Source organism: Mytilus edulis, chromosome 4, assembly GCF_963676685.1.
Source record: "Mytilus edulis chromosome 4, xbMytEdul2.2, whole genome shotgun sequence".
NCBI classification, from domain to species: Eukaryota; Metazoa; Mollusca; class Bivalvia; order Mytilida; family Mytilidae; genus Mytilus; species Mytilus edulis.
In genome coordinates, this window is record NC_092347.1 from 79,964,508 (window position 1) to 79,988,503 (window position 23,996).

General features: G+C 31.4%; 1 protein-coding gene across 2 annotated transcripts; it reads left to right on the top strand.

Annotated features, from left to right (window-relative positions):
- The first annotated feature begins 2,842 nt into the window (after positions 1-2,842).
- On the top strand, positions 2,843-9,521 carry LOC139520662 (homeobox protein EMX2-like). Of its 2 annotated transcripts, none has more exons than XM_071313518.1 (3): positions 2,843-3,458; positions 7,618-7,787; positions 9,229-9,521. In XM_071313518.1, exons 1-3 carry the CDS (start codon positions 2,996-2,998, stop codon positions 9,394-9,396), a joined length of 801 nt encoding a protein of 266 aa, XP_071169619.1. In that variant the 5' UTR covers positions 2,843-2,995; the 3' UTR covers positions 9,397-9,521. The 2 variants fall into 2 exon arrangements, with proteins under 2 accessions (XP_071169619.1, XP_071169618.1); XM_071313517.1 differs by having other exon boundaries at positions 2,866-3,458; positions 7,615-7,787.
- The last annotated feature ends 14,475 nt before the right edge of the window (positions 9,522-23,996 follow it).

Sequence of the window (23,996 nt, forward strand, 5' to 3'; positions counted from 1 at the left end):
TGAAGTTGCTGTAATAATATGATGCAAGTTCAAGTAGCATCATAAGAGAATCATAAGAGTATCAAATTAAGTGTCGAATTGTATTTTCTACATTGTCTGCATTGTATCAAATCTGTAACGTATAACAGCAACATATGGAATACTGTGCTTGTGATAGAATTAACGTAAAATGCATACACAATGATGTGAATGAGTTTGATAACTTGCAAATCGGAATTTTGAATACTGCATATTTTCCAAAATCATATATATAAACAAATGATTTTTGGTAGACCAGTCTACATGCCTGGATAACGCATTTGATCATCATGGCGCCTAAGCATAAAAACTCAGAACCGTGCGCGTCGAAATGATTCTGTAAACGGCGAAAAGTCGAAGTGTCTACATTGAGTTTTTTTATTTGCAATGTGTAACTGAGTATAGCATTGATTACGTTATTTTGGGACCTAATCCATAAGTTTGATTAAAAATTCAGAATAGTTTGTGAACCATTGCATTGAAGGTTGATAAATTCCTAAAAATAACACAAATTTCTCAAATTTTACCAGGCTTCCTTCAATAGAATATTCTTTTGGGGGAGAGATAATCATTTGCCTAAACTTATGTAGTAACATAGAAATTATAGCATTCAAACTGCTCTTAAGTCGTCTCCACGATTTATATGAAACGTCAAATCAACAAAATGCAGTATATGAAATTACTATATTAAAAATTGTTTAAAAGTAAATTTTCAAAGTCTCAACTTTCTCTGAAGCATAATAATCAAATTTGGTTGGAACGATTTTTCATCCAGTATAAAAGGCAACTAAGATGCAAAATTAAAGTCAAAGTAGCAAGTATTTAAACTGCACATACAGACGAAATAAATAATAAGATAGGTTGAATTAGTGGAAAAGTCGACAGTATCTGTATATGAAATATGAACCTAAATATTAGAACAGAAGTCAAGAACAATCCATCCATACACGGAATATATAATTCAAGCTAATGGTATGGGCTTTGCTCTTTGTTGAAGGTCGTATGGTGACCTGTAGTTGTTAATTTCTATGGCATTTGGCATCTTGTGAAGAGCTGTAACATTGGCAATCACACCACATTTTTTTTCATATTAAAACTAGAAGACAAAATTTGTGGCTATTCAATTTCCGAAATAGTGTTTAAAAATAAACTGAAAAATATTGATATAAAAAATGTATGTACAATATTTGTAACCTTAGTTCCGCAAAAAGAAGTAAGCAGCTTTACCCCGTTATAATATGAAATCAGTTTTTTTACATTCCGATTTCTCTCGTTATCATTTTCTTTAGATACATATAACGAAAATAACCACTTTTACAAGAATTTGTCGATGTTTACTTGCCTCCACACAGGTGTTCAAAATTTCACAGAAATTAAATGACATTAACCTGGTATTTATTTCTTTAGTACGATCTAGTTAGCAATGCCAAACGGGTACAGTGACAGCATAATAAGTACTTTCCATCCTTAAGTCGTAAAATGTGTACCCATAGTTGTATAATCAAGTGATATGCACCTTCAAATACTCACAACAAATTTAATAGTTTTAAAAGTAAAACATGATATATTTAAAAGGGGGTAATTTTATAAAGATAATGACTTATTAGCGTAAAATTGGCCTTAGTCATTGTAGGCAAACTGGGTATTTTCACCTGTTAATGATACAGTATGAGTTATAACACTGGAATATGAGATGTTTTCGTGCTAACAACCAGTATCACATTATGAGAATGTACCTTTAGAGTTATTTTCGGTTTAACGTTAAAAAAATATTTCTAGTATGTAAATCGTCGGAAAGAGAAGATTAAGTTGAGGGAATATTTTTACATTAATTACACTTAATAATACAATATTGATAATTCAAATACCTTATATTAATTCTGCTTCAGCTCAAATGATAAAGAAAAAATGTTCAATCTGAAAAATAAGAATAATAAAAAACTAATTCGTAATTTTTCCATCATATTTAAAAGGTAAGTTTTAGTTGTCTTCCAAAAGACAAATAAGATGTGTCCTATTTTGTACTTTTTAATATAATTGTTCATAATGATACACGTGTAATAACCCAGGTTGAAGCATGTTTTACTATTCAAAACCTATCAAAAATGTAATTTCAAATTTTCATTACATCAACATAGATATGAACTAAAGACAGCTTTATGTGCAAAAAGGTTTTCACAATTATATCATTCAACAAACATTAGTATCTTGCATGCTAAATGTCAGATTTTATGCGATTAGTATATATTACTGATTTTTGTCAAAGACAATTATTATTCCGTGCTTTCAACCAAAGTGATAATTCATCTTTGTTCAATGATAACTCTTGAGTTTATTTGAAGGTTTTTGAAAAATAAACTCAATATTTATTTATCTTAGAATATATCATAAATTTCATAGTTGACGCATTTTCCATTATATCTATATTTCAAGAGAATAGGTACAATTAAAATACAATATAAATTTTAATTTTAATTTTACATTTAATTATATTTAAACAAGGTGTATGTATAAACCACGGTCTGGATATGTTCGGCTTTTAACATATTTATTTCAATTTTAAGATTAATTTAATTTAATCAACTTTAGCTCAATAACACACGGCAATTTGCTAGCTAAAGGTCGCGATTTGTTTATTGAAAATAAGTGATAAAATCATAATGTTGAATTCATTATTGGATTGAAAAATTAAATAAAGCTACTCTGCCGTTATCGTTAAACCCGCCTTCTCATAAATAAATAAAACTGTAATTGGATAAGTAATAGTGGGAGGTACGTCGATAGCAAGAATGCTGAACAATCTCCGCCTTCTTTAAAACGACAGGCCACTACTTCTGATTTATTGTAAACATAATTACAATTATATATTTGCCATTCTGTGGGTAAAAAACAAGTTTCTGATACAGTATAGATCAGTAGTTATATCAAACTTTTTCTCTACTAGGTGATGCAAATATTTTAATAGCTGAATCGAGTAATGGAGAGGACGACGAAGAAAATGTCGGGATTCACGATAGATTCTATAATGGGAAAACAATCAGAAAAAGTGGAAAAACCTCACCAAAAAGAACAACATATTAGACATACTGAAACTGAGTTGCACGTGCGACAACGACAAGAACTGCTTGAAATGTTAAATGAAAGAAAAGAAACAATTGCGTCTGCTGAAGAAGCGATGCTCCGTCATGATACATCTCACCCGTATCATACAGCATCCCAATCACTAAAACATTTACATGACGTGTTATCTGCTGGTGCTACAGGGACTTATTTAGCGCCTCGTGTTTGTCGTCATCCATTATCAAATTTGAATTTACACTCTCTAGGAGTACCACCACAGATTCCTCAACCTTCACCCATACATCCATTGGTCCTGAACTCAGGCAGACATCTTCATCCGTGGGACAGATACCCGAGCTATTATTATCCACGATACCCTGGTAAGTAGTGAAAGTTAAATGCTCAATAATTTAAACAGGTTATACTAAATTAGATATTTACACGCGTTTTTGCAATAACTCCATCGGGTACACTCATGTCAAAATTTTAAATTGTCTAATTCAGGCTGTGTTTATCATATCAATTAGAAATACACAAATTATGAACTTAAATGATCAGAGGTTCATTGCTATGGCTTTGGGTGATGAGTTATAGTTTTTAAATAATTTCACAAAGCTGCATCATTTATATTTTGATCTGTGGAGGATTTGCATACTAAGATAGAACTTACCAAATAACTCCTTAGTTCTGTCAGGAACATACATACATATGCTTTAAATGTTTAACTGTGTATTCAAAAAACACTCAGAAGCAGATTTCCTGCGAAACAGGAGCGTCAAATACACATAAATTTATAAATAACACAGAAGCGAAGAAGGTTAAATATACAGTACCCAGGTTCTATGTTCAATATTTAAATATATATAAAAGCTGAATTAAAATTGAGAATGAAAATGGGGAGTGTATCAAAGAGACAACAATCCGACCAAAGAACTGAATTTAACATCTTTCAGAAAGTTTTAAATTATATATATTTTAAATATCTAAAATACAAACAACAACAAATTAGCAGATTAGTATATTAGTATATTAGTATTCTTTACAAAATATACATCGTACTATATTTAATCTTCACTATAAATCAATTAGATTTAAATATATAATTATGTTATTTTTATTCTTTTTTATATTATTTATATTCTTTTTTAATTTCATTTAAGCTTGTAAGAATTCACATATGTTCCAATGAAGGAATTTTTCAAATTTTAAGAATATTTTCTTATGTTATAACTAAGAACCTATGTCGCTGTTTTTCTATACAAGTCAAATATGTACTGGCATATATATAGGAATAGCTAAAACGTGTGTGTTCTAATATCTGAATTGTCTAAAATTTCATAATGTGCCCCATTAGTTTTAATTATCACCGAAACAAAACTATTTGATGAGTATTATCATTTAGAATTATATTTAGAACTCCTATATGGGTTCTTCTATTACAGTGCTCCACACGAAGACATTATACTACCCATATCTGATTCTTTTTTACGAGAGAGAGGAACTCCTCCCCTAAAAATCCGTAATATATCCCTAATTTTAGACTCATTAAGAGATTTAAATCAATTAGTTGTAACTCATCATATTGTTTTTGCACAGTAATATACATATTTAAGCAAAGAGATAAGGAACACTTTCCGTATCGTATGAAACTACGGGTCCAAAATGTCTGTTTAATTGAATATCAGAATTTGTGAACGGGTCACCTAGTGTCACTGCTTTTATCAATTTAAAAGTCCATATAAATATTTCATCATTGAAAAAAAACTTAAGACCTTTGACAAAAGACAATATATCGGTACTTTTCAAGGTTCTCTCATTCCCGACAAACTGGTAGAAAATCATTACCGTTCGTAATTGAAACCTTACTAAGGTTATTTCGGAACACCCAGAACGTCCAATGAATCAGTTTAGAACTTCTTTTGGGAATTTCAATATACTCTTCGTACATTGAAATAAGTTTTGCACTACATTTTATTTACTTTAAAAACGAATTTAAAGGGTTTCTAATTTACTTTAAGCACTACAAGTAAAATATACAAGTAAAATGTGGCATTTTTTACAATTTACTTATGTTTTAAATACTATTAAATTTCTTGTTTGATGTTTTATTCGATACACATTTGAACTGTCCATTTTAACTTTTTTTTTTATTTAACAATAAATTTTCATGAGAAAATCATTGTACATAACCATTAAAAATTGCCAATACTAACTGTTTGTGAAAAAAATGTAATAACTTACATCAATTATTATACAAATGATTTTAACCTCGCAACCTTTTTTGTTGTAACGAGAGAAAATTTTAAAATAATGTAACGAACAATAAAAATCTATAATTATCGAATTAGTATATTCATATAATGATGTTTAAATTGAAAAGATTTAAATGGCGTGCTTTATCAATAGTAATTTACATCGTTGATGAGCATTCTTTCATTATTCTAAATGTTCCCAAACAATGGTTTTGTTAAAATTTGAAAAGTAATTTGGGATCATAAAATTAAAAGAGTTCTAATATGTTTGTTCTGCTACATCAACCCGTCCCCAATACTAGCAATTAGCAAGAGTGATCGATGATCGGGATCACAATTAAATGTTGATCAAACGTTTAATAAAGAATTAAAGTGATGCAGACTTGCTAAAGCTTTTAGTACAAGGTGAAAATGTAAATAATATAAAAAAAGACTCAAACGTATAAATGAACATCGTCATGCACGGCTTTAATTACAATTAACAATCGAACATTAATTTCGTACTATTCAAATTCCTTCTAAATATAATTTATAAACAGAAAATCGTTTATTCATCCTGGTAAATTTACTAGTATTCCATATATTGGAAAGAAATATGTTTATACTTTTTATGTACGAAGATTGACTTGAACAATTTTAAAATATGACAGTTGTGTTACTTGCAATTGAGCTGCTGATTTAAACATATTATATCTGGTATTCGTTTACATCAAATAGATTCAATTTCGCCATACTTTTTGTGCCAATGCTGTTTTTGCGACATTTCATTTCTTAAACTATAGTTATCTTTTAAATGATGGATATTTTAGTATTACGCAGTTGAAATCTGTTTATTCACACAATTGAAAACACACAAAAATTAGTCAGTGAAGCAATTAATAATCAGAACATAACAAGAGAAGTTAAATTATGAGATTCAATTTTTGCAACTGACGAGTTTAAAATCATTAGGGTAATTTCCCATATATGCTTTTATTTTTTTTTTAAATCTATTTTGCTATTTTGCTGCATGCTTGTTTTAAACTAACTTGCAAATGCAATCTATCTCGGACGCGTGTATTGTCGCCGAATTTTCCATTTATTTGTTATATTTTGTAATATAGAACGTTAAGGTTTGAATGATTAGTAAACATGAAAATGTTTATATGTACAATTTATTTTTTTAACTCTTGCGATGATAGAAATTAGTTTTTTTTCACATAAAATTGTTATTCTTTTTATTCTTCGATATATTATATTATTTTATTTAAATTTTATTTTTAAATTACACATTCGTCTGTGAAGCACCACAGGAATAAATCATTAATGAATAAAACATAATACCGGGCGAACATTAATACGACAGCAGCCCATCAACACAAAACATAAAGGAATTTTTATGATGAAATTTAAAGGAAACACTTTGTTTTTATTTTCATAGTTGCCATATTACCAAAATCTTCAATATTACTTAAAAGATTGTAAAAATAATGAATCAATTCATATTTTCAAATTCAACCAACTTTTCAAACTATCTCCAACGAAACTGACAATATTTATAAAATGTAATTCATCAACCAGGTATTATCAGAAAAAGAAAATGTTCTGTTTACACAAATATCAATACCCTTAAACGTGTTACAAACCTATTTATTATGATATTACCATTTAAATAAAACACACTTTGGCCTAAGATTACCATTGCTGTATTATGTATTCAAGTCATACTGAGGTCACGTGATTAACAGTAATAATGAGACTTTTTAATGTGAGGTCAGAATCTCTGTGCGACAGCTTCACTAATTAGGGAGAATAAAACTGTCAAACGGACAAGGCATTTATCAAAATGGATATATTTAATTTTTATTCGGCAAAGTCAACTTCTCTTAAAAGATATAAAGTAGATAAATCATATACGTAAGCACACCAAAAGAATGAAGGTGTATGAACTGACATCAATTTTTACTGACTGCATTAATTAAAATCCCCTTCTCTTTATGTGCATGTTATTGCACCTGGGTCATAAAATACAGATGTGATAATTGCTTTAATGTCACCTTGCTTATACAATTAATAATAAACACACCTCCGTGGTGATACTAGTTTTAAAACGAGTTCTATAATTTATCACTTTTTTTATTTAATCTAAACATTAATATTTTTGGTTTCATTTTTTAAACAAATCATCCTAATTATCCATATCATCTACTTGACAGTGGATATTGAGCAACATTAACCAAAATTCTTGCTAATACGAAAAAACAATGTTTCAATAATTATTAAAATAATTGTGTTCTATTTTCAGTAGCTGCAACACCAAGCTTTTTATTCCAACCATACAGAAAGCCAAAAAGAATTCGTACAGCATTTTCACCATCACAACTTTTACAACTTGAAAAATCTTTTGAAAAAAGTCACTATGTAGTCGGACAAGAAAGGAAAGATTTAGCTGCAGAACTTAACCTTACAGAAACACAGGTTAGTTTGTAAATTTGTTCTTTAAAAATAGTTAGATTTATCATTAAATGATAATGATAATACGTACTGCAATGACTGCAATATTTTTACTCATTAATGGATGCCATTTTGTCTTGGAGGCTGGAATGACGAAATACAATTAAGGAATATGTCTTTATCACAAAAATGTACATATAATGTTGATATATGATATATATGAGTTTAAATAAATTACAGTATTGAACATTTATGGTTAAGTTGAAATGGTCAAACCTATCAAAAGTGTTGTTATCGTGCTTGCAGGTGTGTATATACGAATTAAGCAGATTCACAGATGTGCAACTCTCTATGCGTTCATCGTTTATCATTTGGCTTTTTCATTAATCTATTTACTTTTCATTAGAATAGTAATACCTCTTTTAAGTCACAAACTAAGCGTTAGTTATAAGAGGTTAATGGTCACGGACTATACGAGAGTCAATTATTTGTTACAATTAACCGATAACATTTGCAGACGATAAAAACAGTTATATAACACGTTCCTCTGTTCGTCTTTGAAATTTTGTTTCATATTCTCAAGTGGCTTCTGATACAATTAGAATTCGATCAAATGTATTATCTTTTACTTTATAATAATATCATTCAAAGCCCAATTAAAGTATAATCGGATGCAGACTTTCAATTACTTTCCGATATTGCTTCTAATCGTCAGACCGTAGACTGATAATGACACCATCTTGAAATAGCTTTATAGAATTTAGAATGAGTCCACAGGGAAATGGTACAGTAACAGTTTTTGTTTGCATGCACACATGACAAATGAACAAGTATATGTGAGGGAGTAAAGATGAATTTGCGGTAAATGTTCATGAGAGATAAATATGAAAATAAACCCCATAACTAACAGTAATGTTTAAGAAAGTCATAGTGTTAACGCACGTATACCTGCATGTTACTTAACACACAATCTATGTAAAATATTGCTACACATGTAAGTTGCTAAAACAAAACTTACTGTTTTAAGCTTTTATCTTCAAATAATATTTTTCTCAACTTCTGTAGAATCTATACTAGACTTTTAGACTTTGCCACGGTAAACCCGGGTCCCTTAGCTTGATAGACGGTAAAATTTCGCTCGTTATTGATGGCCGAAGTGACATCAGTTGTCACACTGTCAATCAAACAAGAAAAGCCTGCTTAAAAATCTTTACATATTTAGTTATTTGATGCATAACCTGGAAACGAAACATACCATTTTGTCGCGCGATATCAAGTACAGTCAAAGAGAAATGTATTTCAAGGTGTTCCACGAGGATAATTTTCAAATGTAACACCCTCCTTACGCACACACTTGAAAATAAACTTATCAAATATATTTTGATAATGGAAAATTTTATGTACTTCTTGATACTGCATATCACACTGATGAATAACAATAACAAAATTCTAAATTCACTTTCAGGTTAAAGTATGGTTTCAAAACAGACGTACAAAGCACAAAAGAGTGAGGTCTGAGGAAGGAGACGGTATACATTCTGCAGCCTCACCGTGTTCAGATGAGGCACGGGAAAGTGACTGTGATTTGAGTGATTTTGAGGACGCTAATCCAGACGTGATGTGTCATTCATGAGACAAAATTGTTAAATTGTTATGTGATTCTGTGATTGAAGTTGGACGGGTATGAACTATATGAAATGTGCAATATATTATATAAATGTCTCTTTTATTAATAAATGTATATGAAACAATGAATAACTGGCTTTTGTCTGAGACTAACTTGAACTCTTGGTGTCTTTTGTTTGTGTAAGTTGTTTTGTTGCAGTCTCATGTTTGGGGAACACCTCACATCATACCGGCGCATATCGATCTCTCATCTCATTGGTCTATTTAAAAATTAAAAGAAGACAGTAATTTAAAATATACATTTGTATATTCCAACTTAAATTTAAACTTTAATTAGGTCAATGTCACGTTCAATAACTCAAACCTTTAACTCCGAGGATGAACTTCAGTATGTAGTTTTGTGGCCTTCTTGTCGCACTTTAGCACTTTATAAAAATTCCCTTTAAATAGTTTTGCTTCTTCAAGTTTAATAAAAGTCCAAACATAATTATGCCAAATTGACCTTTAGCTGTTTTCTGCTCTTTGATCGGTTTTGGCCCATTTCCATTCTCAATTTTGATTTTATTGATTGTGAACTGGCTAAGAATATCTGTTAATGTGTTATAGACCAATATGTATACAATATAAGGGAAGTAACTCTATTTAAAATGAAATGATACGAAAATCAATATTTTTTTAAATCTCCAAAATATACACTAGCCTCAAATGACCTTTATCAACTGAGGTATTTTTGTATGAATTTTTTTTTCAAAAACCGCTTTCCATCAAACTATTAAAACAATGGCAAATAAAAGAAGAAGAAGACATGTATTAATTTCAATCATTTAAATGGTTTTGCAAGGACTATAGTAAAATATCATACATTATTTTAGACAAACAAGATCATACAAAGAGCAAATATTGTCACAAACACAACGTCTCTTGGTGCAGTCTATTATCTTCCTGTTAGAATGAAGAACACCGAGGGTTAAGTGAGGGTATATAAATATGGAATTTTCTTGATCTCCATCCGACTGGCATTAAAACGCTCTCCAAAATTGGACGATCATTTAGTTGTGCGAGATGTGTGCATTCGCAATCACATCCGGTTAGACTAGAGATATTGAATCCGATACCTCATGTACGGAAAGTACCTATTTGTCTGCACGTTTTAAGAACCATTGTTACAAATCTGAAGAGTCCGTTAGTTGTCTGTTGCAATACTCTGTCCCTATCCATTATCCTCCATTTTCCAGTGATATATCAAATTTACCGCTCCTCATCCTTGCCATCCTATCTCTGTTAGTTATTGTTAATTTGGCCTAATTATACATGAAATATATGCCTCTGGAAATAAAGTAAACGATAATAAGTCAATAATTAGTGTTGGAAATCATACAGCCACTAAGGGGGGAAATGTGTTTTACATCGTAAATTGCTTTCTTGGATAAATTGATGCCAGATCTTTCCAGTTTTATTATGCCCAATTTATGGGAATTATGTTTGCTGGTCTGTGCGTCTGTTCGTCTGTTCCTCCGTTCCTCTGTTCGTTCGTCTATCCCGCTCCAGGTTAAAGTTTTTTGTCGAGGTAGTTTTTGATGAAGTTGAAGTCCAAACAACTTGAAACTTAGTATACATGTTTTTTATGATATGGTCTTTCTCATTTTAATGCCAAATTAGAGTTCTGATCCCAATTTTACAGTCCACTGAACACAGAAAATGATAGTGCGATTGGGGCATTCGTGTACTATGCACACATTCTAGTTTTGTCTGAATAAAAGCTGATGACATCGCTTTTGTTAGTATAAGGAATCTTTTTCGAAGAGTTATTTAACAAAATAAATACAAATACTACTCACACTGATATATAAGTTTTTCATATATTAGTAATAACATAAGATTTTTTTTACATGCTAACCAAAATTATCAACACCTTATTTAAATAGTACACAGTGACGACCAATTTCAACAGGCAAGGCATAAACATAAAAAATAAAGTTAAAAGAAGTGTTTTGTGCTACGTTTTTTTACTTTTAATATGCAGCATACCGAAGCTAATGTATGCCCCTTTATTATGAACAAACACAAGCTAAAGTAAACATATACGTATCGTTTTTTCCTGTCGAAACATGTTGTAAGTTATAAGAGATGTTTATATGCTTTTTCGACAGATTTTTCATTTTCTCTTGATTGTTAATCGTTCGAACTTATTATAATAATGCGCAGATTGTGGGAATCTCAACAATGAAAAAGTCAACTATCAGTATTGAATAACTGACTGATGGCAGTACAAAAACTCCAATCCGCAAATGTTACAAGTATATTTTGGACAACATGCATGTTCCTAAGATACATCTTGTTTTTACAGGAAGTGTCATCCTACTCTAGCACATTATTCTACATCAAAGCTGATCATTCTAGATGCACGCGTTATTGGTAGATAATTTGTCGTTTATTATTTGACCTTCCAAATAGTTTGATAAGATCGCCACTGATAAATCTTATGCAGAGGAAACGCGCATCTGAAGTACCAAATAATAATCCTGGTATATTCTAGAAAAATGTCCTATAAAGCGTTAAAATGGTGAAAACATTTAGCTGTATAGATTGATAACCAAGCTAATGTTTTAGAAAGCCATTATTACGTTGCAGCTTACATGTCTACCTTTCACGCCATGTTTGATTTTTACTGTTGCCACAATTAACTTCTGCAAGGATCATTCGAACTACCCAAGAGTAATTATTTGATGCTAAAAAGTGTTGATAAATTATTCTAAATGTTTATTTATCTATAGCAGTATATACCTAAGCCAATGTTAATTTTACATATAGACTGGATACATAACGTAAGGATATAATTGAGGAATAATATGAATCTTCTCGGAAATGGTCATGTTTTCGGGTGAAAATTATAGTAATTGTTTGCTGGTCTTATATATCGTGTTGTGGCAGGTACTGAAGTCATGTTGAGTTAGAGATCAAGTTTACTAGTAAAAAAAAAATTTGTTGTGTATGCATACATACATATAAATAAATACATATACATAGTTTGAAAGAGTACGCAAACCCAGCGAAGTGACATCGATAATTGTTGTTGTTAAAGTTATTGAATGGATTTGGTAGACAAGATATTTCAACTTATTGCAAGAACCAACTTAAACATGTCTATTTGCTTAATTCACTGTCGCCAGTATGCCACAAGTGCGACAGAGTAAAGATTTTTTTATTTGAAGAAGCAAGGAAAAAAAAGAGACACATATTTCTAAGGGAGAAAGGCAAACATGTAAGCATTAAAATGAGATAGATTCAAAGAGTAAAAGACCACAATTTCAAAATATGAAACCAGTACAATCGGGAATAGAACTTAAGGGTTCAAAAACAGAAACAAGAAAGCAAAATAAATAAAATACAAAACGAAATGACATAGAAATATAAAATAAAACACCAACAGATTTGATGATTAAGAAAATGGACACTTCCTATTTGGAACATTGGTACTTTTTTACCATAACTGTTTAATAATTTTTATTGTAGGATATATCAAGGAGGTTATATTAGGTTACTAATATAACCTCCTTGGATATATGAGGTGGCCTTGCTTGACTGATTGACTATTTTTTAAATATTCAGTGGCAGATATTTCATGCAGATTCAGGAAGTTTGAAATTGAAATACAAGATATCACTGATAGTTTTAAAGGTTTTGTTGGTCTGTGAAACTTGTAAAAATGAAGAAACAAAATAGATGAATTGAACAGTTATTCTTTTAATATGATTTCTTAATTATGTAATGGCGCAAATAATGGTGTAGTTTATATATGGAAATTATAAGATTTATAACAAACCATGTAAATTTCAAACAAGTTACAATATATAGCATGGCACGTGTTTATTTCAAAGACGGAAAGCACGAATACATCAAATGTGTTTTCTCCAAAAACTACTTAAGCTAAAGTAAAACATTAATTGGTGTATTATATCTTTCTAGAATATTGTTAATACATACATATCAACGACAAATCAAGTACTGATGCATTGAGCGGTTCCTGTTTGCCTAAAATCTTAAGTGGCACATATATCATGCACATTCATAATAATAATAAATGTTACCATCAACTGGTGAAATAGGGTTTGCTATATATCGACAGAGGAGAACTTAGTACTTTTACCTACGGTTCCTTCCACCTTGTAACAAGGATTCTGTAACGCAAGACATCCCATTTTCATTGGTACGACCTTATTCTAAGCAGACGAGGTTATCGGGCATCCCTGCATACATCTTTCATTGAAAACAGGCTAACAATTATTATAGACAATTACACATATACCGCTTCTCTTAAGAATATAACTATTAGTTTTTTATAGAGGAAAATCGTTGATAGTTGTCTCTGTTAAATTTATTGAATTGGCCCATCTATGTCAAAATACAAATTATAATTTGTACAATATTTTTGTACAAATTATAATTTGTACAAAATGATAACTTGTACACAACATATATATATATATAACCACTTATTCGGGCACGACAGGAAAAAAGAAGTACATAGTCCCAACGTACAGTTTTGTCAATAAGTAAAATAGTTGGGTAATTTGGGTATCAAATGAAAGCTTAAGAACTTAGTATCATTGTAGAACACTTGTTAAATAATAAAAAAAGTTATAAAATTAATTAAGAAAGGTGAAAAATACCAGAGTGACACTCAAACTCACGAGTAATAGAAGGTGATATTTGCCCTGTTGTTCAGAACAGAAGTACCTGTTTTCGTATCACCAAATTCAGGAATCAGTGCGCTATAATATGCAATTAAAGATATGTTAAAATTTTCAGTCCGGATAAGGTATAATAGTTTTAACATGAAATGACCCCCATTTTATTTGAACTTAAGACAAAGTAGCAATTAACGCTTAAAATTGTATAATTTAATATAGAAAGCAATTGGACTATTCATTGCGATCTAGATGCCTTTTTTTTAGGAATTCATGTCGCTGAGCTGATGCCTTATGCAACACAGAGGAACAAGTGATCAGTATTGTGGAGTTTCTTATTGACAATATAGTTGTTGAATTTCATATGGTAGACGTTTTAAACAAATTGCCTCTCCTCTTTTTATTTTTCATATGAGTCGCAGTTCCTTCAGACACTTATCAAAACAAGACTATCAAAGAAGCCAGATAATTTAATTTCTCATTTATATATATAGATGATGTTCTTTCCATTTACAATCCAAACTTTTCTGATTGTGTTCCATTTATGTATCCTCCAGAACTAGAGATTGAAGAAACTAGAGGCTCCAAGGAGCCTGTGTCGCTCAACTGATATTTTTATTTACAATTGATAGATATAGGAAGATGTGGTATGAGTGCCAATGAGACAACTCTTCATCCAAGTCACAATTTATAAAAGTAAACCATTATAGGTCAAGGTACGGTGTTCAACACGGAGCCTAGGCATGAAATAATGTTATAAACAGTTATAATTTTGCTTTAGTTTCAGAGATATAAGTCAAAAACTGCATTTTACCCCTATGTTTTATTCTTATCCATGTTTTGAATTGGACTTTAGAGGGAAAAACTCCTTATGGGTCAATTTACCATTTTGGTCATGTTGAATTATTTATAGATTTTACTTTTTTGAATATTATTGCTGTTTACAGTTTATGTCTATCTACAATAATACTCAAGATAATAACCAAAAAATATCTTAAAATTACCAATTCAGTGGCAGCAACCCAATAACAGTTTGTCTGATTCGACTGAAAACTTCCGGACAGATATATCTTAACCTGTTACACATTTTTACCCATTGTCAAACTTGCTATTTATGCTTTAGTTTCAGAGATATAAGCCAAAAACTGTATTTTACCCCTATATTCTATTTTTAGCCATGTTGGCCATGTTGGTTGGCAGGCGGTGTAATTTATCACAGTAGTTTCAGAGAAGATTTTTGTAAGATTACAAAAATTTGTTGAAAAATTACTCTATAGGACAATAACTCCTTAAGGGGTCAATTGACCATTTTGGTCATAATGACTTATTTGTAGATCTTACTTTGCTTAACATTAATGCTGTTTAAAGTTTATCTCTATCTATAATAATATTCAAGATGATAACCAAATAAAGGCAACGGTAGTAAACCGCTGTTCGAAATTCATAAATCGATTGAGAGAAAAAACAAATCCGGGCTACAAACTTGAACTGAGGGAAACGCATCAAATATAAGACACAACAGAAACACAACATTAAAATTTAACACACACATAAACGAACTATAATTCAACAATGGCCATTTTCCTGACTTAATACAGGACATTTTATGAAAACAATGGTGGGTTGAACCTGGTTTTTGTGTCATGCCAAACCTCCCTCTTTTATGGCAATGTTAAATATAACATTAACATGACAACATTACATGACAGGATTACAAAACAAATAAATGGGAGAACATATAGGACAGAGAAACACGAATAATAGCTAACATAAGGTACCAGGTTTCAAATTTGATACGCCGGACGTGCGTTTCGTCCACACAAAGACTAACCAATGACGCTCAGATAAAAAAAGGTTCGAAAGCCAAAACAAGTTCAAAGTTGAAGAGCTCTGAGGACCAAAAGTTCCAAAAATTTGTGCCCAATACGGCTAGGGTTTTCTGCCTGGGATTAGATCATCCTTATTATTAAGAATAATTCATACTTTTGCAAATTTTATAAAATGACTATATAATAGATACACATGATAAAACCAAACTGCAAAATTTCCTTAAAATTACCAATTAAGGGACAGGAACCCAACATAGGGTTGTCCGATTTGTCTAAAAATTTACGGTTAGATAGATCATTACATGAAAAAAATGTCACTCTGTCAGATTTGCTCTAGTTGCTTTGGTTTCAGAGATATAGCCAAAATCTATATTTTACCAATATCTTCTATATTTAGCCAAGGCGGCCATCTTGGTTGGTTGGTCGGGTCATCGGAAACATTTCTTAATTAAATACCCTAACGATGATTGTGGCCTAGTTTGGTTTAATTTGGCCCAGTAGTTTCAGAGGAGAAGATGTTTGTAAAAGGTAACGAACGACGGACGCAGGACGACGCCGACGACGACGGACGACGGACGCCAAGTGATGAGAAAAGCTCACTTGACCCTTTGGGCTAGGTGAGCTAATAACAGACACGGCTCCCTCTGATTCATGTTTTGACTTATATCTCGAATTTTACATAAGCGGTCACCTCCTGAATAGAATCGATGACAAACGAGACGATTTTGATTTTGAAATTATCACTTTTCCCCACCATAGTAGCAATATATCAACTTCACTTACGTATACATTTTCTAATTTTTTCGGTATTCAAGAGCTTGCAGCTGCTACTCATACTTTGTTAAATGTTACCAGTGTCTGAGCAGAAAGTTGATGAACCAGGGGTATGCAAAGAACGTCTTATCCTTTTCTAATACCTTGTTGATAAATATTCCTTTTCAACTTTAAAAATAATACAAGATGGTCTTGAAGTAAAGATTCCAGGTACTGACGTTGTTTATTATCTTAATAGCGTGTTATTATATATAGTATTCTTTTATATATCTTTGTAATTTATTACTCCCTTATTTGTAATATCCATATGTGGATCGGTTCTTACCATCCCGTCATTGTGTTATTGTGCTATTGTAAGTTTTTGTACTTTTATCCTATGATTTTACTAATTTGCTTTGTCGATATCCCTTCTTGTGTTTTTTTATGTTGACACAGTTGTTTTTATAGTGATTAAGATTATAACACAATGTTGACTACTGTACCCCTATTTTTTTGTATACATATTTACCCATTATGTCTGTTTGTTTTGTTCACATATCGTTGTTATTATAATGAAATTGTATGCGACTGTCATACAAGTGAGAGGTTTAGCTAGCTATAAAATCAGATTTAATCATTTCTACAAAAGAAAATACCTGACCAGGTCAGAAATAGGACAACTGTTATCCATTCGTTTGATGTGTTTCAGCGTTTGATTTTGCCAATTGCTTAGGGACTTTCCGTTTGGAATTTTCCCCTGAGTTCGGTATTTTTGTTATTTTACTTTTTACATATCTTTTATTAGTAAATGAAATGACAAAAGTCTTTTTTGTAGTTAGACATATGGCAGTACTGGAACCTGGTTTTCGAAAGTATCTTATATAGATATAAGAAGATATGGTATGAGTGCCAATAAGACAACTCTCAATCCAAGATATAATCTATAGAAAATAAAGCATTATAGGCTAGTCATAATATATTGAGCACTACACTATCCGTGCTTTTTTTCCACAGCTCACTTGATCGCCACCGTTTGGTTTAGTCTGAAATTGACTTCAGATATGAAAATATCAAATATTGGTAATGTATGATAATATTCTGAAAATACGCACCCATATGCAGAAAATCGAAAGCTTTTTCAATTAGTGATTATGTAATTGTTCTCTTTACGTCAATTAAAAAGTGTAATTGCCATTAATTTGAGACTTGATACAAAAAGTGGATGAAGTAATTAAATAAGCAAACCAAAACAGTTTCACATTTATATGGTTAATTATATTTGCTATCTTGACAACCTCGTGCAAATTTCCATAGAAAAATAATTAAATTTATTTATCTGCGATTTACATCTCGCCAAAGTACCTTAAATAACTAATCATTCACATTTATTATTCTCTAATTTATTTCCGATCGAGATTTTTTCCCATTTCGAAACAATGGTGCCTATTCAGAACTCACTCTCCGACGCACGTAAATTAGAAATACATTTTAAATTCATTCTTTAATCGACTTCTGCCATTTATAGAAAGCCTTATCGAATGTAGCATCACTGAAACAAATATTTATTAAATGTATTAGTTTACAAATGACTTGCATAGAAGTGTACCAAAACTTTCATTTAAAAGGGTATCAGATTCATGCATTTCTACAGAATCCAAGTACTAATGTGTTATAATAAACTTATATTTTCCCATAAACATACCATGTCTTGTAGTTGGGGTGATATATTATCCATGATTGAATGGAACTCGATACTCAAAGTGTTGACTAAAATGCTTAAATGGATTGATAATTAACGCAAAATGTTTGTACAATGTTGAATTGAAATCCCTAATCTATCTTCATTTTGATTGAATCAAATGAGAACTCTATGCAGTGTTACTTTTCAAGACCAAATTGGCATTGATCGAGATCAATTAACACTGCAATGTTTTGCCAACTCACACAATGAATGTTTTTAAGCTCTCTGGTACTCAGGTTACTACATCGAAATGGCTTCCAATGGTTTCCGGTCTCCGTGATTCAGCTGTCGTGATGGTGACCAAATTACGAAAAATGAAATAGAAACAATTGCATCCAAATGAATAAGGAAAACTTAAATAAACAATTCCAAATGAAGACTTAATCGTGCTAATAGACTCGATTTATAAACGTGCGTCTTGTCTGTTTTATGTTTGCTGGACAAACAAGTCTGGTTGTCTTTTCCTTTATGATCATAGTTCAATGACATTCACAATAGAATGTTATTCATTTGAAAACCTCAGGTTAACATTGTATTCAAAGTTTAACATATAAACTCTTTATAAGATCTATTTCCAACTAATTACAAATATGACAGCTGTCAAGATATTCAAAGGTAAGCTGCTTTTGGGAGTGCATATATGATCCACCTTGCGAAGATTTTTGAATGATGTCAAACATTCACTGGACGAATAAACGTAGGGTCTTAGGTTTCGTTTATTTGGACATACTGCCAAATCTTTGTTTTTTTAAAACCGATACTAGCAGCCACACATTTGACGATAAAGCGATGTTCATTTTTTTTTTTATATATTTTCATTATGTTCTTATTTGTTACTAGTAATCAAAAGTTGTCTTTACTTTGTTTAATAATTTGATGTATAATGGGAATTTTTTTTCAGAATATGTTATACCTACTTCCATGCTTGTTTACTTTCCCACTATCACGGTTTTTCCTTTTAATTTGCGATATACAATTGGCAGGTATCAGGATTAAGGTAACTGAATTGGAAAAGCTATAGGTGGAATTTTTTATATGTTTACTTTGATCATTACCGAGGAGACATTTATTATTGAAAGATGCAGAACAATTGGTACCGTTATAGTGTGAAATCTAGTGAAAAATATTACCTTCCAAATTAACCCAGAAATTTCAATCTTTTGTAGGTTTTTCTTGTTTTAGCTAGAACGTTATTAATTATAAATTCACATGAAAACATTTTGGTAGTAACAATGAAATTAAATCATTTTCCTCCTAAAATAGCTAACGGCGAGTACAGCAGGTTATGTGAGCTATGTACAAAATTGTTTAAGAAATGTTGCCATGCGAAAAAAATCTTGGAATACTAACTTTATTTTATATTTCGACTTGCTGTATACCTACCTTGAACGTGCCAATTGTCCGCATATGTACGCAGATAGATCATGGAAGTTCAAAGAAAATTTTCCAAAGGAATAGATTGATATGACGAAAAGATAAGAACTTTTAAAATAAAAGTACTGAGCAAATTTAAATGGACCTTATCCTGACTTAACATTAAATGTAACTAGATCTAGAAGAACGAAAATACATGTAAAGAAATGGGGACGACCTTTTCCTAAAATCGCATTTAAAGAAAAAATGATCATTTATGAATGTGATCAATATTTTCAACTCAACTCCTCGACCTAGACGCAGTCATGGTCATCATTATTATACATCATCAGCTCTCCATGACTTACTGTTATTTATACAACAACCGTTGGGTATTCATTACATTCGCATTCGCACAAAGCTTTATTTATTACTCATTACAGAACTCCATTCTTTGTTCAGTTCATGTTTTGACAACACTGTTACAAACTCTTATTCAAACCAAACTTTCAGCTATCATTTCGGATACTGCAAGTCAGAGACTTTTTAAAACAGTTCGCATTGGAAAAGATGAAACAACGAAAACATGTATTTTTTTTAACTTTCCTTTGCCAAGAAAGTTCTCGATGCCGTCAGCTTGGGCAAGATCATTCATCATAAATAAGTTCAATCGAAAATACCTCCCTTTTTTAAATATCAGTCTGTACTAATCATTACAACTAATATATTCAATGAGAAGCACGTGTTGCAGGATCTCAATAAAGTCGACTTCAAGTCTAAACCTCCTTATTGCATATGTACTAGTTCCCTATTCATATATAACCCGGCTGGCCACGTTATTACCGGTGACCTCAACATTGTCAGTGAAACTCCCCTGTGAAATTGTTATCCAAAGGTTCAAAATATCATCAGCCTAAATCCATGAATAGGGAACATAATTTAAAAATTTTGGTGGATTCAGTCGAGGATTATGCTTGGTAAAGGGTTAAACGCGAAAAGGAAGACGAATGGATTACGGCTGTGTGGTCGTTGATGCAAATCAGAATTAGGAAACTGAATGGGTCTATCAATACCCGTGTTAAGTCAATCTGTGAAGACCGAAATGTTACAACAAAACACTTGTATTACCTCTATGAAAAATATGTTGTTGTCCTCGCAGATAAAGCCCCAAACAACATCGGGTTTGTTTATAAATCACATTACATAAACTGTTTGATAAAAGAATAAGGTATTGACAATTCACACGGAAACACGACATATATACCCTTACGAAAATACTGGAAAATAATAGGTCAGTTATATGTTCCTTTGGAATTTCAACCAAAGATAAAGAACTGGACATCTAGAAATTGATAATGAGGGTCGGTTGAACACAACACCTTACGACAAAAGATGTGATTTCAGCTTCCCAATTTTGATCTGTCAATTTCTATGAAGCAGCGGCTGCATATGGAGTATATATCTCCAAATTGATGCGATATTCCAAGACTTGTATTTCCTATCATGATTTCTTTGATAGAATGTTGCTGCTTACAAGTAAGCTATTGAACCATGAATTGCAAATGTTTTTGAAGATGATACTATTCCTTCGTTCATTTTACGGACCCAATCACCAGTTGGTTATGTCGAAACTACAATTCTGATTCCTTTTTACGAATGTGACCTACCGAATTAGACTTATGATCGGCTTGAGAATAACATTAGCAACTGGATGGGTGACACATGTGGAGAAGGATCTGCTTACCATTCCGGAGTACCTGAGATCAACCCCAGTCTTTATTTGGGTTCGTGTTGCATGTTTTTTTATTTTTCTATGTTGGTTTTTTTTTTTTGTACTATTGAATGTCTGTTTTTTTTTCTTTTTTAGACTTGGCGTTGACAGTTTATTTTCGATTTAAGAGTTTTAAAGTTCCTCTAGTATCTCTTGTCCCTCTTTTATGCATGTATCACACTGTCTCGAAGTGGACACCAGATGGCCATTCAAATATAGAACGCTGAATTTCGGGATAATATGGTCACGAACTTGATCAACAGCCGATTATCAGTGGACGTTAGTACGATACATATTTGTGTGGAAGTTTATCCTTACTTTTTGAAGATACTTTTATATAGATGGACGACTTCACACGAAAATATATGATAAACGGGACGATTTCAACTTCCCAATTATCAATTTCCCATTTCTCAGCAGTAACATACCCTCTGCCCCTTCGTATGGTGTTTACATATCACAATTGATACGTTATTCACGTGCTTGTTCACACTATACAGACTTCATATACAGGAGTGTGCTCCTTACGCAGAAACTGCTCTAACAAAGTTATCAGGAGGATAGATTAAAATTGACACTCCGTAAATTTTATGGACACCATCACGAATTGGTGGATCCATATGATGTCTCTTTAACCAAACTAGCTAAGGACATTTTTACCACATGGTAGATTGTGGTTTGTCATTATGTCGTCTAATCTTTTAATTACCAAACGTGACTTATTCCCGATTGTGACTGTTTTGCTGAATGTGAATTCGCATTACTATAAGACGTGTTTCTGTACTTGTTTATCCCAAATTCATGTATTTAGTTTACATGTTTAATGTTATATTTGTAATTCTCATCGGATTTTGTCAAATGTGTTGACGTCTTTTTATTATATTTAGGTGTTACGGATAGAAAAATTAATCACCGCCTTTATTAATTATATTACATTTTGTACGATTATTTACGTTTGAAGTTGGATTCATAACAAATTGGACATATATATATTACAGTTAATTGCTATTAATAAGTATTGCAATATGCATTTTGTTTAAATTAATTATTAGTATTTAGTTCTGATATAATCTTAAATCAATCCTAATTCTATCTCACTTTGATAGTTTTTCATATGTGACGTCATGCTGTTTCTAAATTTCATAAATTCAAATGTGGCATAACGTTTGTACCTTTTCGCCATCGTATATGACGTCACATTTTTGTAATTACGTTGACGCCTGGACTGATTCGGGTGTGTCTATTCTGTGTTAAACTTTAATAGCATTATGTATTCGGGTTTAGTTTTCTGTAATTAGTTAATACTTCAGTTTCATTATGTATATCTCTTTCATATTCATTTGTTAAAATTTACTGTTTGCAATAGCATGAATTGTTCTACATAATAAGGATGTTCTTATCCCGGGCATAAATACAATGCCGTATTTGGCAAAACCTTTTCAACTTTTGATCTTCAGTGCTGTACAACTTTGTACCTTTTTCACTTTCGATCTTTTATATCTGGGCGTTATGTATTCGGGTTTAGTTTTCTGTAATTAGTTAATACTTCAGTTTCTTTATGTATATCTCTTTCATATTCATTTGATAAAATTTACTGTTTGCAATAGCATGAATTGTTCTATATAATAAGAATGTTCTTATCCCGGGCATAAAAACAATGCCGTATTTAGCGAAACCTTTTCAACTTTTTATCTCCAGTGCTGTACAACTTTGTACTTTTTTCTCTTTCGATCTTTTATATCTGGGCGTCACTTGTAAGTCCTGTGTGGACAAGGCGCGTTTTTGACGTATTGAATTTTAAACCTGATGCTTTTTGTTATCTATTAATCATGTTTTTCTTTGTCTAATATGTTCTCCTATTTATTTGTATTGTAGTCCTGTAATATTATGTTGTCATTTCAATGTTATATTTAACTTTGCCATTAAAGTGCGAGGTTTGGCATGCCACAAAACCAGGTTCAACCCACCACTTTTATTCCCCTTTAAAAGTGTCCTGTACCAAGTCAGGAAGATGGCCATTGTTATATTATTGTTCGTTTCTGTGTGTGTTGCATTTTAACGTTGAGTCGTTTGTGTTTTATCTTATTTTTGAGATATTGAGATCAGACGTGGCACGGTACTTGTCTATCCCTAATTCATGTATTTGGTTTTCATGTTATATTTGTTATTCTCGTGGTGTTTTGTCTGATGCTTGGTCCGTTTCTGTGTGTGTTACGTTTCGGTGTTATGTCGTTGTTCTCCTCTTATATTTAATGCGTTTCCCTCGGTTTTAGTTTGTTACCCCGATTTTGTTTTTTGTCCCTGGATTTATGAGTTTTGAACAGCGGTATACTACTGTTGCCTTTATTTATCAATTTCTATATTAAAGTAATTTCTATCAAAATTTCAGAATGACAATTGATTAATCCACACACACATTTTGCTTAGAGTTACAATGCAATATGTGAAAAAATAAAATGTTTATCATCACAA